Consider the following 20,342-nt stretch of genomic DNA (forward strand, 5'->3'; position numbering starts at 1 on the left):
AGGAGGGAGGGAGGGAAGGAGAGAGGAGGGAGGGAGGGAAGGAGAGAGGAGGGAGGGAGGGAAGGAGAGAGGAGGGAGGGAGGGAAGGAAGGAGAGAAAGTAGAGAAGGAGAGAGGAGGGAAAGTAGAGAAGGAGAGGAGGGAAAGTAGAGAAGGAGAGAGGAGGGAGGGAAGGAGAGAGGAAGGAGGGAAGGAGAGAGGAGGGAGGGAAGGAGAGAGGAGGGAGGGAAGGAGAGAGGAGGGAGGGAAGGAGAGAGGAGGGAGGGAAGGAGAGAGGAGGGAGGGATGGAGAAGGAAGGAGGGAGGGGGGGAAGGAAGGAGGGAAGGAGAGAGGAAGGAGGGAGGGAGGGAGAGAGGAAGGAGGGAGGGAGGGAGGGAAGGAGGGAGGGAAGGAGGGAGGAGGGAGGCCGGTCCCAAGACCTCGGGCTGGATTTACAGGTAGGTGGCGTCGGGGGGGGAGTGAGAGTCGCGAAGGTCTGGTGGGGGGGGGGGGGGGGGGGGGGAGAGTCGCGGAGGTCTGGTGGGGGGGGGGGGGAGAGAACAGGGGTGGGGTCGGGTGGGAGGAGCCTTATCCACGCAGCCCCATTGAGGCCATTCGGCCAGGGCTCGGGGCTGCGTGCTTCGGGCCCCTCCCAGAGTTTTGGGCTCCTGGAGCTACTGCACATGCGCACCCACTGAAGCGCGCATGTGCAGAGGTCCCAGCACTGTTTTCAGCGCAGGAACCTGGCTCCGCCCCCTTCAGCTCGTGCTGCGTTGCGCCCAGCTCCAGAGGACCTGCAGGGAGCTGGAGAATAGGTAAGTATTTTTTAGGTGCACTTTCTGGCGCGAAAAACGGGCGTCCAGGTCCAGGCCGTTTTAGGCGCGGCCCGAAACTTGGGCCCAAAGTAACTTGGTGGTGGGTGGCATAAAAGAGACGAGTACTAATGGGAGAAAAAAAAAATCACACATACGCTCATGTTTACATCAATCACACTAATTAGCTACAAGTCTTTACAATCCTGTTACAGCAGTAGTGATCATCACTTTACAGCTAGGCATGTTTCTGAATGGCAAACTGAAAGGTAACTGCCATCCATTGCATTACTGGAGATTACATTTATACCGTTAAGACAATCAAACTCTATTAGGTAGGCAAAGAACTTCTCACCACAATACCTTCTAATGCACTTACCACATATTTTACAGCACTAATAAAACGTTTGTGAAAGTGAAAGTGCTGAGCTTCATCTTCTGGAATAGAAGCTGCATACAGCATTCCACATGTAGTGCAAGAAATGGCTCCAATCCTTTTCTGTCCAGCATCCTGAGGATATACATACACTTATTCACATACATCTCCAGTGTTTTATGCAGTTATGTTTACTTTCCTGTTAATTTTAAATTGCTAAATGTTGTATCCACATTTCCATTTAATTTCTATGTACTAATGAAATGAACATGTTACAAAGTGCTATTCCGGATCTTATTTTCCTATACATATTTCATTCTAGATTGACACCAGTCCATTTCTTACAAGATTTATCTCCCAAATTATCTTGCTCTAAAATAATCTTACGTTTTCCAATCTAAAGAAGCCTAGATTTCAGTAAATCAGTGCAAAGTAGTCTCCATTTGCCTAAAGTTAGCGAACATATCTGCTCTTTTGGCAGGAAATAATTTACTCTTACTCAGTTACTTTTCTACCATGAAGATCATTGCTCTACATCTGGAGCCAGTCCAATGACATAGGTTACTGATAAGTCCTGGAGTGGCTTTATTCACTTTGTGGCAGTTAGTGTTTTAAGGCAAACTGGTTACTGATTTGGAATATCAAAAAACACAACTTAAGCACCAACACAGAGTACTCATAGTATTCAGTCAGCACTAATAATGTCCACTTCCGACTGAAGTCCAATTTGAAGTGCTAAATTACAGGCAAGTAATTGGAGCCACTCTAAATGGACTGCTCCTGTAACCTACATCAAAATGGCCATAGACGCAAGTGGAGACAATATGACAGACAGTGGCTGAATGATACATTTCACATATTGGTGAAAGTCTAGCAGCAATATTCAATCATGTAAACAGTTAACATTAGCATGTTTAAGAACCGATCTGCTCAAAAATAAGGTTTAGAAGAAGCAACGGTTTCTTGTATTTGATTGGGTCTACACTTACAATGTTTGGTTGTTGAAGACCTCCGTCTGCATTGCTCATTGGCTTGGTTTCTTTCTGTACAGAAATTTCAGGGGTAACTGGAGTGTTCTTCGCTATGGTTAGCTGATTAGCCAAAGATACACTTTGAAAGAATAAAAGTTGACAGTGTTAAAAAATAACAAATTTCTCAAACTACTATCAGCTCTACAATTTACATTTATACAGGAAAGGTGATTAAAACCACTAGGAATACAGTATTTACATTTAAGTGTGCATCCATTCCATTCTCCAGCTGTTGGCAAGGTATCTGGTCATGAATAGAATAAGCAGAAATTACCCATTACAGCCACAATCCTACTACATTTAATAGTGTTTTCAGGTCAAGCTATGGGTGTTCTGATAGCCCTACCTCTCAAAAGAGTGTGATGGCAAGAAACAGCTTTGAACTCCCTGGAAACTGGTGCTTGTAATTAGAAGACCTAGAGTAATTGAGGTCTGGCAGAGACAAGGATGAGCAGCTTGAGTAATAAATCAGACACACTGAGGGGTGAGGGATGGAGATCAGGTTCCTTTATTTTTATATAAAACGTCTTGCTTGTCACATTTGATTCCCAAACAAATCCATTAAGAATGTTCCTGCAGATAAATGAATTGGTAATATATATCCTAGACTGTACATACTGATGACAGGGAGATCAATATACAATTCTAAAATTTCACATGAAATGAAGTAGTGTAACCATGTAACAACTGGAAAAATGGAGGCTGCCTTCCCTCACTAAAGTTCAAAATAGATGACTGTAGTCTGGCTGCCTGCAGGTACTAGGCAAGGTTGATAATGTGTAAACTTCAGGGGCTTATTCTGGGTCCAAAATGAACTATATGCTGTTGGAGGAGCATTAGCAGTTATACTGAACCCAAATGATGTGAGCAACTTTTATTGTGAGCTCATTAGCCCGGCTGCAATAATTCCCAAGTACTGTGTCATTGATCAAGAATAATTGATAGCAGTGACTTCAGAGATTGTATTGAATAAGAACTATGGGACTTTCCTCTTCAATTTTGGCAAAAGTATTCAAACTTCATAGGCAAAGTGGATCAGTCATCCACATGCTACATTTCATCTTGTAGGTCGACAACAGAGATGAACTGACTGTTCCTTCCAAAAGATTCTAGTTCTGCAAAGTATTTGCAGCACAGAAACAGGCATTTGGCCCAACAGGTCCATGCTGGTGTTTATGCTCCACATGAGCCTTCTACTTTTCAGTATTTTGTTGTTTATTAATGTTAGAAGTTTACGTTCTTGCCTGAAGATATTCACTATAGCGGGAATAAGCAATCTGAAGGTCTTAAATTTAGCTGCCTTGGATACTCATCTAATAATACAATAGTGTAATCCAGGGGTGTAATAATAGTATGCCCTTATGATCTGAACTGGACATTCATATCTTTCAGATACAAGCTCCTTCGGACCGAGAAAACACCTGGAGAGACAAGGCCAGATACAAATCGATAAGCTGCTTTATTTCAGTGAGTGAACAGTTATGATCAGATTTACTGAGCTCTATCAGTACAACTTGCCATAATTTAATAAAACAATGAACTTCTTCAGATCAATGGGTCATCTTACTTAACTTAAGCAAACTCCCAACTGCACTCCTACATTCTAGTTCTCAGCCTAGTAAAAGCATCCTCCTGCATCTGTGGCTCAGTTAGGAGCACACTTGCCTCCGATTCAGAAGATTGTGGGTTCAAATCCCACTCCAGGAACTTGAGCACATAAATCTAGGTCGACACTCCAGTACAGTGCTGAGGGAATGCTGCACTGTCGGAGCGGCTGTTTTTGGATGAAACATTAAATTGTGGTCCCGTCTGCCATCTCAGGTGAATGTAAAAGATCCCATGGCACTATTTCAAAGAAGAGCAGGGTAGTTACTCCCGGTGTCCTGGCCAATATTTATCTCTCAATCAACATAACAAAAACAGATTATCTGGTTCTTATCACATTGCTGTTTGTGTGAATTTGCTGTGCGCAAGTTGGCTGCCACGTTTCTCAGATTACCACAGTGACTACACTCCAAAAGTACTTCATTGGCTGTAAAGCGCTTTGAGACGTCCGTTGAGCGTGAAAGGCGCTATATAAATGCAAGTCTTTCCTCCTTCTTCCTTTGTTTAAAAAAACCTTATTGCCTCTCAACATGTGCGCCTGTGTTCTCTTGTCCCCTGTCCTGCAGGAAGTTGGGGCTTGGTTCCAGACTCTTCTCCCTGTCCAGTTGTCAATCAAGCCTGCACCCCTTTTGAAATTAGTGTCATGCAAAGCTCAACACCCTGGTGTGAATGTTTGGTTGGCATGTCCAAGATAAGATATCTGTCCTATTGTTCCCAATAATCTCCCGGGGGGGGGGGGCAGGGAGGAAAGAAGGGGGTGTAACAGTCCCTATGACTGGCTTTAATTCATTTGACAAATGCATATAGCACATGGCCTTTCATTTTAACCCTGTGAAAGATTATTTGATTTTAAGCACAATATTTAAAATGTGGAAAGAAAATAATCCCAAAACATGACAAGTGCCATGTTGTCTATATTGTCTCTTTTTGCCTCTATGGTTAATTTTTCCTTTAAATAAATCTAATGGTGCCAAGAGAATGTCATGGGCACCTCATGCATCTCATTGCGCTCTGAACTTTGAAGAAAACACAATCTCTTTCAGGCAGACCAATAGCAAATTAAGCAAAATAAAAACAATCTAGAGTGTGACTTTAATGCAAGACCATTTGACTCAAAGGCAAGAGCATTACCACTGAGCCAAGGCTGATACTTACCTTAAAATACATTAGCACAACTGAATATTTAGTAGCATGTCCTGTGTGTATAATTATTTCATCCTGCTGTACACAACAGTTTCAATGCTGAATGATTAATGTAGTACAACTGTACAATATGCAATTATCTATATTATTCACTAATCCAAATTGTTCAGGTAAATGGTGTCCTCATAACTATTCTACAACCATGACATGTACCTTTCATTATTCGTCTTCGATGAATCTAGATTACTGAAGAGAGTCCGCACGGTTTCCTTCAACAATGACCCTACAATATTATTCAGTAAGACAAAAAATACATATATTTGAACTCCTCTAAACAGATATTTTAATGAAATTAAAATTAGCCTTGAAGGCAAAATATAATTAATTGCAGTACAGGGTATAGGCAAATTGGATATGGGCATAAAGTTCAAACATTACACTATTTCAAAATGATTCCCAACTGTGTTTTTAAAATGTCTGCACAAATTAAGAATTGTGTCAGGGAAATAAAAATGGCAGTGGCTTTGATTAAACTACCAGACATGAAAGACCCATGCATGATTTTTTTGGGAGGTAGTTGGTGGGGCAAAAAGAGAGAAGGGAAGAAAGAAATGTTTTAGCATTAACAGGAAAAATCTGTGGATTATGGGTGGCAGTTAGTTAAAACCAGAGTTTGAATCCAGCCCCTCTGATGGGGTGAAAAAGATCCTCTGCTGCCTGAAATGGTCCTATGTGAAATTAGTTTATAAGTTCCAATCCAGTTTCGATAGAGTTAGTAAGTCTCTAACAAACAGACTAACTTGACATTAACTGACAAGCTCAGTTGATGTGGCAAATGGAAAGGTGATGCTAGTGCAGGAGGGAGGTCCTTTTCAGAGGTAGAGCTTATTGGGCATTACTCTGCATCTCATGCACTTTACCCGATTTAAGAGTTTGGTAGATACTAGACATTTGAATGAGAAAGCTTTATTTATTTTCGTATGGTAAAAATTTATTACTTTCACAAACATTTGGAATAAAAGGAACTGCGTTTTCTAGTCACTTTTATATTCAACATTTTTTTTTGAAACAGAGAACAGATTCATAAACTACACATTTCTTGGTATTCAACAATGAGCATAATTTTTTCTACTGTACCTTCTGATTCAATTTCCAATTGCTCCTTAATTGGTTTCAGTGGTAATGCTGTAACATAGTTTTTTTCTGGACTACATTCAGGACTTGACTCCAAATGTAATCTGAAACTCTGAAGAAAACACAATCTCTTTCAGGTGGACTGATAGCAAATTAAGCAAAATAAAAACAATAATGCAAACCTAAATTTGTCCTTTTGGTAATGTTTTACTGCAGTGCATCTTTTTAGAAATGTGGGCTATACAACACAAAATCAAGTATTTATAAATACGCATTTAGGGCAGAAGACTTATAATGCAGGTCAAGGAGACATTTCATTATCAGCTGCTCTCCAGTCCCAATACACATGGGTGATCTGGAGTCTACTCGATGTTTAGCTGCTATGGTGAAGATGTGTTTAACTTACTACAACTACACAAAAGCAAAATACTGTGAATGCTGGAATCTGGAATAAAAACAGAAAATGCTGGAAATCGCAGCAGGTCAGGCAGCATCTGTGGAGAGCAAGCCGAGTTAACGTTTCGGGTCGATGACCCTTCGTCAGAACAGGAGAGTGATTGGAAAGAACGGATTCTTAACAAGCCTGAAAGGGGGAGGGGAAGAAAGAACAAAAGGGAAGGTCTGTGATAGGGTGGAAGGCAGGAGATATTGAGACACACAAAAGGGATGATGGCTCAAATTCAAATGGTAATGCCGGGAGTTAGAAAAATATTAGTCAAGATAGGGTGTGAATGGCAAGATAATGACCAGCTGCCATTAGAGACAAGGAGAAAAAAAGAAATAGACTCTGGGGGGGGGGGGGGGGGGGGGGGGCGGGGGGCAAAAGGGAGCCAAAAATTGGCAGTGGCTACACTCTGAAATTGTTGCATTCAATGTTGAGGCTGTAAAGTGCCTAAACGAAAGATGAGGTGCTGTTCCTCGAGCTTGCGTTGAGATTCGTTGGAACAGTGTAGGAGACCAAGGACGGAGAGGTCAGAGTGGGAATGGAGTGGAGAATTAAAGTGACAGACGACTGGATGCTCAGGGTCACACTTGCGGACTGAACGGAGATGCTCCGCAAAGCGGTCACCCAATCTACGCTTGGTCTCCCTAATGTAGAGGAGACCACATCATGAGCAGCGAATACAGTATACTAAATTGAAAGAAGTACAAGTAAATCGCTGTTTCACCTGGAAGGATTATTTGGGACCCTACATAGTGGGAAAGGGGAAGGTAAAACGGCAGGTGTTGTATCTCCTGCCCTTGCATGGAAAGGTGCCGTGGGAAGGGGAGTGGGTGCTGGGGGTGATTGCAGAATGGACCAGGATGTCAGGGAGGAAGCACTCCCTTTAGAATGCTGAGAGGGGAGGGGAGGGGAAGATGTGATTGGTGGTGGGATCATGCTGGAGGTGGCGGAAAATGATCCGTTGAACGTGGAGGCTGGTGGGGTGAAAGGGGAGGACAAGGGGAACCTGGTCATGGTTCTGAGAGGGAGGGGATGGGATGAGAGCAGAGGTGCGGGAAATAGAACGGACACAATCGAGGGCTATGTTAACCATGGCGGAGGTGAATCCTGTTGAGGAAAAGAGGAAAACGTGTCAGAGGCACTAGTGTGAAAGGTGGTGTTGTCAGAGCAGATACGACAGAGACAGAGAAACTGGGAGAATGGAATGGAGTCCTTACAGGATGTGGGGTAGGAGGAAGTGTAGGCCAAGTAGCTGTGGGAGTCAGTGGGCTTATAGTGGATATTGGTCAAAAGCCTATCCCCAGAAATGGAGACGGAGAAGTCAAGGAAGGAAAGGGAAGAGTCGGAGATGGACCATGTGAAGGTGAGGGAAGGGTGGAAATTGGATGCAAAGTGAATTAAACTTTCAAGTTCAGGGAGAGAGCAGGAAACGGCACCGATATAGTCATCAACGTACTGGTGAAAGAGGTGAGGGAGGGGACCCAAATAGGACTGGAACAAAGAATGTTCCACATATCCCATGAAAAGGCAGACATAGCTAGGACCCATGCGGGTTCCCATAGTAACACTTTAATTTGGAGGAAGTGAGTGGAGTTAAAGGAGAAGTTGTTCAATGTGAGAACAAGTTCAGCCAGGCGGAGGAGGGTGGTGGTGGATGGGGACTGGTTGGCCCTCTGCTCGAGGAAGAAGCGGAGCGCCCTCAGGCCAACCTGGGGGGGATGGAAGTGTAGAGTGATTGGACGTCCGTGGTGAAAAGGAGACGGTTGGGGCCAGGAAACTGGAAACTGTTAAAGTGATGGAGGGCTTCGGAGGAATCGCGGATGTAGGTGGGAAGAGAGTGGACAAGGGGAGAAAAAAAAGTCGCGATGGGAAGAAATAAGTTCCGTGAGGCAAGAACAGGCTGAAACGATGGGTCGACTGGGGCAGTCCAGTTTGTGGATCGTGGGAAGGAGGTAGAAGCGGGCTGTGCTTGGTTCGGGAACTGAGGTTGGTGGCTGTGGAGGGAAGATCTCCAGAGGAGATGAGGTCAGTGATGGTCTGGGAAATGATGGCTTGATGTTCAGTAGTGGGGTCATGGTCCGGGGGAGGTAGAAGGTGTCAGAGAATCTGCAAGGTAGAGGTTGATTCGCCAAACAACATCGGCGCCACCCTTGTCATCAGGTTTGATGACAAGGTTGGGGTTGGATCTGAGCGAGCGGAGTGCTGCAAGTTCAGAGGGAGGTAGGTTGGAGTGAGGGGAGCAGAGAATTGAGACGGCCGATGTCCTGTCGGCAGTTTGCAATAAAGAGATATAGAGGGCAAGAGGCCATAGGGAGGGGTCTAGGTGGAGCGAGAATGTTGGAAACGGGATAATGGGTCACCTGTGCAGGGGGAAGACTCCTAGCAGAAGAAGTGGGCACGAAGGCAGTGGAAAAAGAGCTCAGCATCGTGCCAAGCTCAAAATTCATTGAGGTGGGGACGTAAGGGGATGAAGCTCAGACCTTTAGGGCCACTGCTCAACTGTTCCCTCTAAAGTGATGTAAATAGGCATATTTCACGATGAACTAGAAGCTAGTTGTTATTACCTAGGAGTTTCTCTGAATTGTCTTGTAAATCCTGGCTCCTTCCTTTAGGGAGAAGCCAGCTCACAGAGGTTAGAGGAAACCAACAGGGAATAGCTTATTGTTTTTAAGATTATTAAAAAACACACACACACACCACACTGAACCAGATGCAAGTGAGACATAGTTTTTGAATGTTGGCGCTTCTAACTGCGACATTTTGAAATGGGATGGATACGTGCAGTAGCCTTAGATTATAGTTTGAAAGCTCCTTCACCCTACCAGCTGCAATGTCAGTCTCAAGCCAGCTCTTTCCGGATGTGGACTCTTAACACAGAATTGTTCTCGCTAATTTGCCAACCGCACTCACACAGGCCTCAAATATGTTATCAAGGAATGCCACTGAAGCAAACAATCTTAAGTTCAAGACACAATTAAAAGTTTCTCGTGAGTAGAGAAAATTATATGCTGATAAATAGTTAGGAGGAGTTCATGTATGAAAAAGAAACTTGTTTTTTCCTTATTCCTAAAAGTCTCCAGCTAACTTCATTAATAAAAAAAAACACATTGGAACTGCTAAACAGAATATTACCAGATGGTGTTAACTGTAATGTAGGAGAAAAAGATGCACTAAATATTCTTGTTGATCTTGCAATTAGCTTAGTTATCTCAACATAAACAAGCCCTATGCATCTTTAACATGTGGGTTTCTGACAAAATTAATATTGTTGGAAGTGACAGATCCTTAAATTTTTCTCATGATCGGTTTGCTAAATAGAATGATTGCCGAACAAAAATCAAGAGTCGAAAATATGTCAACAAATTTACCCATTAGGCAGACTGCTAACTAGTCACGTGCAGTTTGTTCTCGTGTTGCAACCTTGTGTAAAGCTACCTGGGAGATGTCCCAGCACAGGCACGATGGGCCAAATGGCCTCCATCATGGGAAAATGTTGGAGTCTATTATTAAAAAAGCAGTAGCAGGACATTTGGAAAAGCATAATTCAGTCAGGCAGAGTCACCATGGATTTATGAAGGGGAAGCCATGTTTGACAAATTTGCAGGAATTCTTTGAGGATGTAATGAACAGGGTGGATAAAGGGGAACGAGTGGATGTGGTGTATTTGGACTTCCAGAAGGCATTTGACAAGGTGCCACATAAAAGGTTAAACTGCACAAGATAAAAGTTCACGAGGTTGGGGCTAATATATTAGCATGGATAGAGGAATGGCTAACTAACAGAAAAGAGAGAGTCGGGATAAATGGTTCATTCTCGGATTGGTGCTGAGACCACAACTATTTACAAACTATATAATACGCGTACTCTTTAATGTCATTCTGATTTAAGTTATTGTGTTAACGTAATGTTAATGATTTTTTGAATGATCAACGAGGAGCTCAGAGGTCGACTTATGCTGTACCATGCCATCCTTTGCGTAGCTGCTAATTTAAGACAACAACGACTTGTATTTATAGTGTCCCAAGGCGCTTCACAGGAGTATTATGTGATAGAAATTTGATACCGAGCCGCACAAGTAGAAATTAGCGCAGGTGACCAATAGCTTGGTCAAAGAGGTATGTTTTAAGGAGCGTCTTGAAGGATGAAAGAGAGGCGGAGAGGTTTAGGTAGGGAGTTTCAGTACTTGGGGCCTAGGCAACAGAAGGCACAGCCACCAATGGTTGAGCAATTACAATCAAGGATGCTCAGGAGGGCAGAATTAGAGGAGCGCAGACATCTACTGGGGTGAGGGAGGGATTGTGGGGCTGGAGGAGATTACAGAGATAAGGAAGGGTGAGGCTATGGAGGGATTTGAAAATATGGATGATAATTTTGAAATGGAGGCATTGCTTAACCATAAGCCAATGTAGGTCAGCGAGCACAGGGGTGACAGGTGAACGGGACTTTGTTTGAATTAGGACACGGGTAGCCGGGTTTTGGATCACCTCTAGTTTATGTAGGGTAGAATGTGGGGGGCCAGCCTGGAGTGCGTTGGAATAATCAAGTCTAGAGGTAACAAAGGCATGGATGAGGGCTTCAGCAGCAGATGAGCTGAGGTAAGAGAGGATACGGGTGATGTTCGGAGGTGGAAATAGGCGGTCTTAGTTATGCTGCGGATATCTGGTCAAAATCTCATTTCGGGGTCAAATATGACACCAAGGTTGCAAACAGTCTGATTCAGCCTCAGACAGGAGTTGGGGAGGGGGGTGGATTCAGTGTCTAGGGAACGGAGTTTGCGGCGGGGACCGAAAACAATGGCTTCCGTCTTCCCAATAGTCAACTGGAGAAAATTTCTGCTCATCCAAAACTGGATGTCGGACAAGCTGTCTGACAATTTAGAGACCGTGGAGAGAAGTGGTAGTAAGGTTGGCAATCCAGTGGGGCAGTAACTAGTGTGATGCCGCAGGGATCAGTGCTAGGCCCCCAACTATTTACAATCTATATTAATGACTTGGAAGAAGGGACTGAGTGTAATGTGGCCAAGTTTGCTGACGATATAAAGATGGGAGGAAAAGCAATGTGTGAGGAGGACACAAAAAATCTGCAAAAGGACATAGACAGGCTAAGTGAGTGGGCAAAAATTTGGCAGATGGAGTATAATGTTGGAAAGTGTGAGGTCATGCACTTTAACAGAAAAAAATCAAAGAGCAAGTTATTATTTAATGGAGAAAAATTGCAAAGTGCTGCAGTACAGCGGGACCTGGGGGTACTTGTGCATGAAACGCAAAAGGTTAGTATGCAAGTACAGCAAATGATCAGGAAGGCCAATGGAATAAGTACATAAGAAATAGGAACAGGAGTAGGCCATACGGCCCCTCGAGCCTGCTCCGCCATTCAATAAGATCATGGCTGATCTGATCATGGACTCAGCCCCATTTCCCCGCCCACTCCCCATAACTCCTTATCGTTTAAGAAACCGTCGATTTCTATCTTAAAATATATTCAATGTCACAGCTTCCACAGCTCTCTGAGGCAGTGAATTCCACAGATTTACAACCCTCAAAGAAATTTCTCATCTCATCTCTGTTTTAAATGGGTGGCCCCTTATTCTAAGATCATGCCCTCTAGTTCTAGTCTCCCCCATCAATGGAAACATCCTCTCTGCATCCACCTTGTCAAGCCTCCTCATAATCTTATGTTTCGACAAGATCACCCCTCATTCATCTGAATTCCAATGAGTAGAGGCCCAACCTACTCAACCTCTCATCTCCGGAATCAACCTAGTGAACCTTTTCTGAACTGCCTCCAAAGCAAGTATATCCTTTCGTAAATATGGAAACCAAAACTGCACACAGTATTCCAGGTGTGGCCTCACCAATATCCTGTATAATTGTAGCAAGACTTCCCTGCTTTTATACTTCATCCCCTTTACAATAAAGGCCAAGATTCCATTGGCCTTCCTGATCACTTGCTGTACCCTGCATACTAACCTTGTGTGTTTCATGCACAAGTACCCCCAGGTCCTGCTGTACTGCGGCACTTTGCAATCTTTCTCCATTTAAATAATAACTTGCTCTTTGATTTTTTTCTGCCAAAGTGCATGACCTCACATTTTCCAACATTATACTCCATCTGCCAAATTTTTGCCCCACTCACTTAGCCTGAATGTCCTTTTGCAGATTGTGTGTGTCCTCCTCACATATTGCTTTTCCTCCCATCTTTGTTTCATCAGCAAACTTAGCTACGTTACACTCCGTCCCTTCTTCCAAGTCATTAATATAGATTGTAAATAGTTGGGGTTCCAGCACTGATCCCTGCGGCATCACACTAGTTACTGGTTGCCAACCAGAGAATGAACCTTTTATCCCGACTCTCTGTTAGTTAGCCAATCCTCTATAATATTACCCCCAACCCTGTGAACTTTTATCTTGGCCTTATTGCAAAGGGGATGGAGTATAAAAACAGGGAAGTCTTGCTACAGTTATATAAGGTATTGGTGAGGCCACATCTGGAATACTGCGTGCAGTTTTGGTTTCCATATTTACGAAAGGATATACTTGCTTTGGAGGCAGTTCAGAGAAGGTTCACTCGGTTGATTCTGGAGATGAGGCGGTTGATTTATGAGGAAAGATTGAGGAGGTTGGACCTTTACTCATTGGAATTCAGAAGAATGAGAGGTGATCTTATCGAAACGTATAAGATTATGAGGGGGTTTGACAAGGTGGATGCCGAGAGGATGTTTCCACCGATAGGGGAGACTAGAACTAGGGGGCATAATCTTAGAATAAGGGGCCGCCCATTTAAAACTGAGATGAGGAGGAATTTCTTCTCTCAGGGGGGTTGTAAATCTGTGGAATTCACTGCCTCATGGAGCTGTGGATGCTGGGACATTGAATAAATTTAAGACAGAGATAGACAGCTTGTTAATGGATAAGGGATTAAGGGGTTATGGGGAGCGGGCAGGGAAGTGGACCTGAGTCCATGATCAGATCAGCCAGGATCATATTAAATGGCGGAGCAGGCTCGAGGGGCTGTATGGCTTACACCTGCTCCTATTTCTTATGTTCTTATGTAGAGCTGGGTGTCATCAGTGTACATGTGGAAATTGACACTGTATTTCCGGATGAGGTTGCCAAGGGGCAACATGTCGATGAGAAATATGAGGGGGCCAAGGATAGCTCCTTGGGAAACACCAGAAATAATGATGCGGGGGTGGGAATAAAATGGAACCAGGCAAGTGCAGTTCAACCCAGCTGGACAACGGTGGAGAGGTGTTGGAGAAGGATAGAGTGGTCAACTGTGTCAAAGGCTGCAGGCAAGTCAAGAAGGACGAGGAAGTTCAAAGAAACTAAACTGTAGTCATCTAATAATCCCAGACATATATTTGATGATGAGTCATGTTGAAGGGGTTAAAGATTCATCAATAATCAAAAGGAGCAACACTGATTTCAGAAAGGACGATCATGCTCGACAAATCTGAGCTTTCTTTGAGGGTGAAATGCAGGGGATGTGATGTACATGGACTTTCAGAAAGACTTTGACAAAGTATAACACTATTGGAGAAGAAAATTAAGGGGTATAGCATTAGTGAAAACAAGAAAATTCGGATTAAAAACTAGATAGGAGAAGAAAGAGAGTAGGAATTAAGTGCAGTTTCTCAGTGACTGGAAGTGGGTAGTGGTGTCAGACAGGGTTCTGTTCTGGGACTGCTTCTGTTCATTGTGAACAATGATTTGGATATAGGACCAAAAAGTGTGTTGTCCAAATTTGCAGATGACACTAAAATAGAAGGCAAGTAGTAATATCATGTCAACATTTAAGAATAGGCTGAAGGAGAGGATAAGGATAAGTGCTCATGTGGAAGATAAATATCAGACGTTGGGCTGAACTACCCGTTTCCATGTTAAAATTTCTAAGTGCTAGTAAGCTCTGACATACCACATTAAACAATGAACAAAAAAGCACATACTTTATTTAAATACAAAAATACCTCATCTGCTTCAGATTCAGTCTCCATTTTTGGCATCTGTGCCTGATCCTCTTTTCTGTTAAATAATTTTACTACTTTTTTTATTCCTTCGGGTGTACAGTTTTGAGATGACTTTTGACCATTATTGGTGTCTTTTCCAACTTCCATTTGAGAAAACATAGTTTGGGATTTATGTTGCTCACATGTGATGCCATTTTCTTCTTTGATCTGTATAGGCACCCTATTTGGCAGTTTCTCTACCTTCTTAATTGTTTGAACTACTACTTGTGAAACTGCTTGCCTAACCTGCAAATTTCTAAACTTATTATAGGTAGAATTGATGGGAGTTAGCTTTTTTGGATCAGTTTTAACTTGCTTAATTCTAGTCCAACGGTTCCCTTTATTTTGTAAAGTATATCTTGTAGTTACATATTTATGATGCTCAATCAATTTACGTTTTACACATTTTTGTCCTGAAAAGTGGAATCTGTTTAGACTGGTATAAATGAGCTTTGTTCGCTTTGTTTTCTCAACGTCTTCAGGCGTTATCGCTTCTGGTTCTTTTTGGATATTTTCATCTATCTTTGCAGGCTCTTTTTTCACTGTAAGATCAAGAGTGTCTGAGGCTATCTCTTCTGCAATTTCTTCACACAGCTCAAGAATACTTTGACGCCTACACTTAGCATTATCATCAGTTTGCAGACATGGGATTTCCATAGCTGTTTTAGGACTAGAAATTGTATTTTTATTAGTTTTACGAATAGTTTTTTGAGATTGTTTTGAACCTTGCAGTTGTCCTTTCACAGAATTATTTAATTTTTTCTTATTTAGTGGAGCATTATTCAGAGTTTTATTTTGTTTCTTTTCAGCAGGTGACTTTACTCCACTTTTTCCTTTAATAGCTTTGATACTGCAATTTGTTGCTTTTGCCAGTTTCTGAACCTGACCGTCCAATTTTTTCCCATTGCTTTGTAATGTTGCAGCTCTTTTGATTTTTGTTTCAGAATGGTCTTGAGGAACTGGCTTACTGGATTTAGTTTTCTCTTGGGGAGTTTCTGAAGTCATTGAAGTCTCATCAATAGGAGTATTTTCTGATTTCTCCAGTCCAGTTTTTCTTTCACATGCAACACATGGCTTTGTTTTTGCAGCATTTGAGTCTTTTTCTTTGGGAGTTGTTGTAACTTTCGTTGCTGGAGTTTTTCTCCCACGTTTACCATCCACTTTTTTTCCTGCAACTTTTGGAGCCTTCTCATTTGGAGTTTTTGTAACTTTCTCCAGTTTAGTTCTTCCAAGCTTACTATCTACTGCCATTATTTTTTTCAAAGGCATGCTATTCTTGGGACTTTTAGAGCATGAATCACCAAATGTCCTTTTGATCAGTTTCTTTTGAGTGGGAACTGCACTAGATTTGTTGTCTGTGGCAAGGAAAGATTTTGCTGATAACAGAGGGTTCAGACTCAGTCTCGGAGATGACCTGGTCTGTCTTTCGTTCAGTATTTGCTTAGTCACAGATCTTAACTTGGAATTTACTACCTGTTGAACATTCTCTTTTGAATGGTTTTGACCAGATCTGGTTTGAGGTCTTACAGCATCAGCCTCAAAATTATCCTTACCTGTAAGGTGATGCAGAGATGACTTTGACCTCACTGTCTTTGTTTGTTGAAGCTTCTGTAGAGATTTTGTGCTAGTTTGTGTCTTTACAGAAGTTTTCTTTGAAGAAACTTTATTTATCACAGTTTTAATACCTTTATGTGAGGTTAATTGTTTAGTTCGATTACTCTTGCATATCATACGTTTAACTGCTTTTTTGACAGGCTCCTTCTTCGAGGTCGTAGCAGTTACTGACAAAGACTTTACATCTTTCTTTGCAAGTTTCATCTTAGATATGTTCATGGTAGATTTAGATTGGAGTTTCACATTTTTCTTACTCAGATGTGAAGAATTTATCACAGTTTGAAGAGATTTTTTTTTAGATGATATACTTGTCTTTTGTGAAACTTTTGATGACATTTTTAAGGAAAGTTTTTTAGAGGAGGTCTCTTTGGAAATATGTAGATATTTTTGTGTAAGTCGTGACTGAGAAGTTCTATTACTCTGAAGTAACTTCTGTGAAACCTTCATTGGAATTGATTTACCTACAGTTTGGACGCGGTTCTGTTTTTTTGTGGTTTTCCTTTCAGGTAGTACTTTGTCTGATCTCTTTGATACTGGAGGAATTACAGTTTTCTTCTGATGAGAAGATTTCAGTAATGCACTTTTTTTAAGTAAAGGTTTAGCCGACTTTTTCTTCAAAGGAGCCATTCTTTCATTTTTTTTAATGATCATCTTTGTTTCTTTCCCCTTTAGCTTTGTAGTTTTTGCTGATAATCTGTTCGCTTTAACAGTTGTTCTAGGCAATTTTGAAGCTTTTTTAATGGATACCCGACATGGTTGAGCAGCTGACTGCTTTGTAAATCTTCCAAGTTGAGGCGATGTTGTCCTTTCCTCCAAACGTTGCTTTTTGGTTGAAGGTCCACCTCCTGTTGAGCCACTTTTTTGCCGGGGTGACCTATCAAATAAATGATGATTTACTCTATAGCAGTGATATTTTCAATGATTAATTCATGCTAGTGCAAAATAAAATTGAAAACATTTAATTATTTGAGAAGTAACATAGTTGCAAATGGTTACTTAAGACTCCAGAGATAATCATTTTCCATCAAATAATCAGATGCTACATTATTTTAGGAGAGTTGTGAGAGTGGGGAAGAAAGAGGAAGGAAAGGCAGAAACATTTTAATCTCCTTCCTTTCAATTTGCTCCCGTCATTGAGAAGATGAGCTGGTTACTTACTACCAACACCTCTACTACTTTGAAATTGAGAGTGTATCATGGGAACACACGCCTACAATGGTACAATTAACAAAAACTTTGCAGTGGAGGATTCACTGCACAAACGCGAAACATCTAGAAGTGGACCAACTTAAAGAATGTTAATAAAGATCCTTTAATTGTTCTACAAAACAAGTCAAGAGTGAAATGATTTATTTGTTTAATGTTTGAAAATTTCAATTAGATCACAACAATAAAAATAGCAATACTGAAGTGGGGCTTTCAAGCTCTGCTATAATTACAGGGTTAAGAATGGATCTCGGGACTAAAAAGAGCTAATTAGGCTTTTGTAGTGGTCAGCTTTCTAAACTGCTTAAAGGGCAGAAGAGAATGCTAAAAATAATATGGCAGAATGATTAATTATTGCAAGCTGTGTAACTTGAGGACAATTACAAATAGCCAAACTACTGAACCACAAGAGGCCCAGTGAGACGGTTAAACAGAGCAAGGGGTCAAAGGCAACACGTTGGAGAAACTCCATCTGGTAGGAGACATAGGCAAATGATTGTGAGATGCGAAAGGGAATTCATCAATCAGTAATCGTGCATGTGGGCTTTGGGCCAATTAAACGGCATGGGGACCGTGCGCGAAGCGGACGTGCATCATTAAGTGTATAAAAGATTGCTTGGAACTTTATCGGAGAAGCCTGGCTACAGACAAACGAGCAGGCGGTCTCCCCACCGGTGCAAAATAAAGACTACTTGAATCTTCGAACACAGACCAGGTGTTGAGTGTTTGTTTTAAATACTCCACTACAAATACATTAAAAAGAAAACAAGAGACGTCCACTACATTCACAATGATAACAGACCTTGGTTATATAATGCACTTATACCTAAATTTGACATTGTTGTTGCACATTTTGGATTAAGCCAATGGCAAATATTCAGTCTAACATAGAATTCAGAAGTTTGGCACCAAAGGACAAGGCTCGATCTCACACTAACAACGCATAGTAAATTATTTAAAAATCTTTGTTAAATCACCCCTTCCAAGTTGGCAAGCTACATAATCATTCAAATTGTAATGATTGAAGAGCTAAATCAACTTTTCTACCCCCAATATCTCCCTATCTTTTGTGGTTAGGCCTCATGAGGCATGATTGCACTTACACAGGCAGCCACCTATTTCAACCAAATAGCTATTCTTTGTGGACAAGCAGGCTGCAAGCATCAGCCAACTATTAATATGTGGGGCATCTCTTGAGCCCCTATACTGTTGTTACTTGGCATCCACACATGCACACTTTCCACTACTGAATATTAATCACAAATTGAACAGTGGGTCAATTATGTCCTCTTTAACCAAGGTTACGAGAGGCCAATTGTAGTACCTGTATACCACTGGCACATCAGTAGAAATCAGCTAACTCAGCACACAAGACAAAACTGGCAACCTTTGTGGTCTGAATGACTCAGAACCGCACCACTCCTGCCAAGCCACGAGGGGGCAAAATCCCTTAGTTATTTCAAATCATTAGAAAAATATAAGCAGGATAACAAAGAATAAAGTAAAGATCTTATGTTTTTAATTTCTTATCTAGAGTTTCTGTTTATAATTAGTGTTTAGAATCTTTGGTTTGCTTTGTTCGGAGTACATTACAAGGCAATCTATTGATCAACTTTAAACAAACATCTCAGCAGCCACCTTACTTCATATCTAAGCCCCTGACAAACAGATTATTTTACTTTCTAAATCCACAATAATTGCTCGACTGGTCACTCATTTTCCTCAGCAATTTGGCACGAAAGAATAAATATCATGATTGGGATAACATTTCAAATCAGTTGAAATATTAGTATGAGTTGCCTTTTTAATGTGCAGTCGAAATACCACGAAATGATTCGTAAAGAAACGCTTTCTCAAAGTCATCTATTAAATGTGTGTAGGACAGTTTAACAAGACCATTGAATGGAGATGTTAACGATATTAACTCATGGCATCCACATCTTTCACCAGCAAACACCTCTCCCACCAAAAAAGTACTTTGTGTCTTCTGGGTTATAAATAAGACTTCTGTTCACATCATAAGATGCAATTAATTGTAAACCGGGAATGCCGGGCTCACAAAAAGGTGATGCTGTGGGTTAAACAAACAGTGGGGACGGAAGCGGAAATTGACTAACATGGCGGTGCCCGTTCCCAGCCTCTCATCGGATGGAAAAAAAACATACCCGCCGCCGATTCGCGTCAACACCAGTTGCTGTAAGAAAAGGCCCTTTCACCCACTGAGCTGGAAACGGGCGAGAGGCCAAGCACCGAGCAGCAAACTGCCACCCGATCTGGGCCTGGCCACAGAGCCGAGGCTCTCGCTTTGTTCCCGGGCCGCCTGAAGAGATGCTGTGATGGTCACTCACCCGCTTGCCGGGCTCGGGGCCGGGGCCGCTTTCCGTTTCTGCGCTGCCATTTCTCGATGATGATGATGATGATGATGCAAAGCAAAACTGTACACACGGCGTCGATCTATTTTTTCAGTGTTTCCCTTCAAGTATCAGCCTGTCACATCCCTGCCGGCAGGGGCTGACACATGAACCCCGGCTTTCACCTCCGGGCCACACTGATTTTCTGAAGGAGACATGTCGCCAACGCCGGCCAGCGCACCGGCACCACTTCCCTGACGCGCCTGCGCCTGCGCCGCTCGCCCCGCCCCACCGGTTTTGCCGGGCTGCGCATGGGCAGCTTGCAAGCACGTGATGCCAGAGACTCGCGGGAGCCCGGGACCTGCGAAGCGGCGGCACGTACCAGGGCAGATGGTTACACGCTGTGCAGGGAAAGGGAAATGAAGCGTGGAAAAAAAAAAGCAGAACAGCAAGATGCCTGAATAAGAGGAGTTCCAGAAAGTATGAAATAAAACCCAGAAAATGCTGGCAACGCTCAGCAGTTCAGGCAGCTTCTGTGGAGAGAGGAACGGAGTTGATTTTACAGGTCCACAAGCCTTTCACCAGAACAAAAAAACATTGCGACGAACGCCGCAAGTTACACTATTGGGCACCCTGAC

The 20,342-nt window shown here is 42.4% G+C and overlaps 1 protein-coding gene across 2 annotated transcripts in view; it reads right to left on the reverse strand.

The window, feature by feature from the left end:
• LOC139275770 (N-acetyltransferase ESCO1-like) overlaps positions 1 to 19,961 on the reverse strand; it is a 45,683-nt gene extending 25,722 nt beyond the window's left edge. For both annotated transcript variants that reach the window (XM_070892973.1, XM_070892981.1), the window contains exons 1-6: positions 19,702 to 19,961; positions 14,495 to 17,021; positions 6,084 to 6,192; positions 5,160 to 5,229; positions 2,157 to 2,277; positions 1,171 to 1,302 (exon numbers count right to left, since the gene is read on the reverse strand). In XM_070892973.1, coding sequence (XP_070749074.1) covers positions 1,171 to 1,302; positions 2,157 to 2,277; positions 5,160 to 5,229; positions 6,084 to 6,192; positions 14,495 to 17,021; positions 19,702 to 19,751 — 3,009 coding nt within the window. In that variant the 5' untranslated portion in view covers positions 19,752 to 19,961. The remainder of the gene's footprint in view (positions 1 to 1,170; positions 1,303 to 2,156; positions 2,278 to 5,159; positions 5,230 to 6,083; positions 6,193 to 14,494; positions 17,022 to 19,701) is intronic.
• Between the last annotated feature and the right edge of the window lie 381 nt (positions 19,962 to 20,342).

This window comes from Pristiophorus japonicus, chromosome 1, assembly GCF_044704955.1.
Source record: "Pristiophorus japonicus isolate sPriJap1 chromosome 1, sPriJap1.hap1, whole genome shotgun sequence".
Lineage (NCBI taxonomy): Eukaryota > Metazoa > Chordata > Chondrichthyes > Pristiophoridae > Pristiophorus > Pristiophorus japonicus.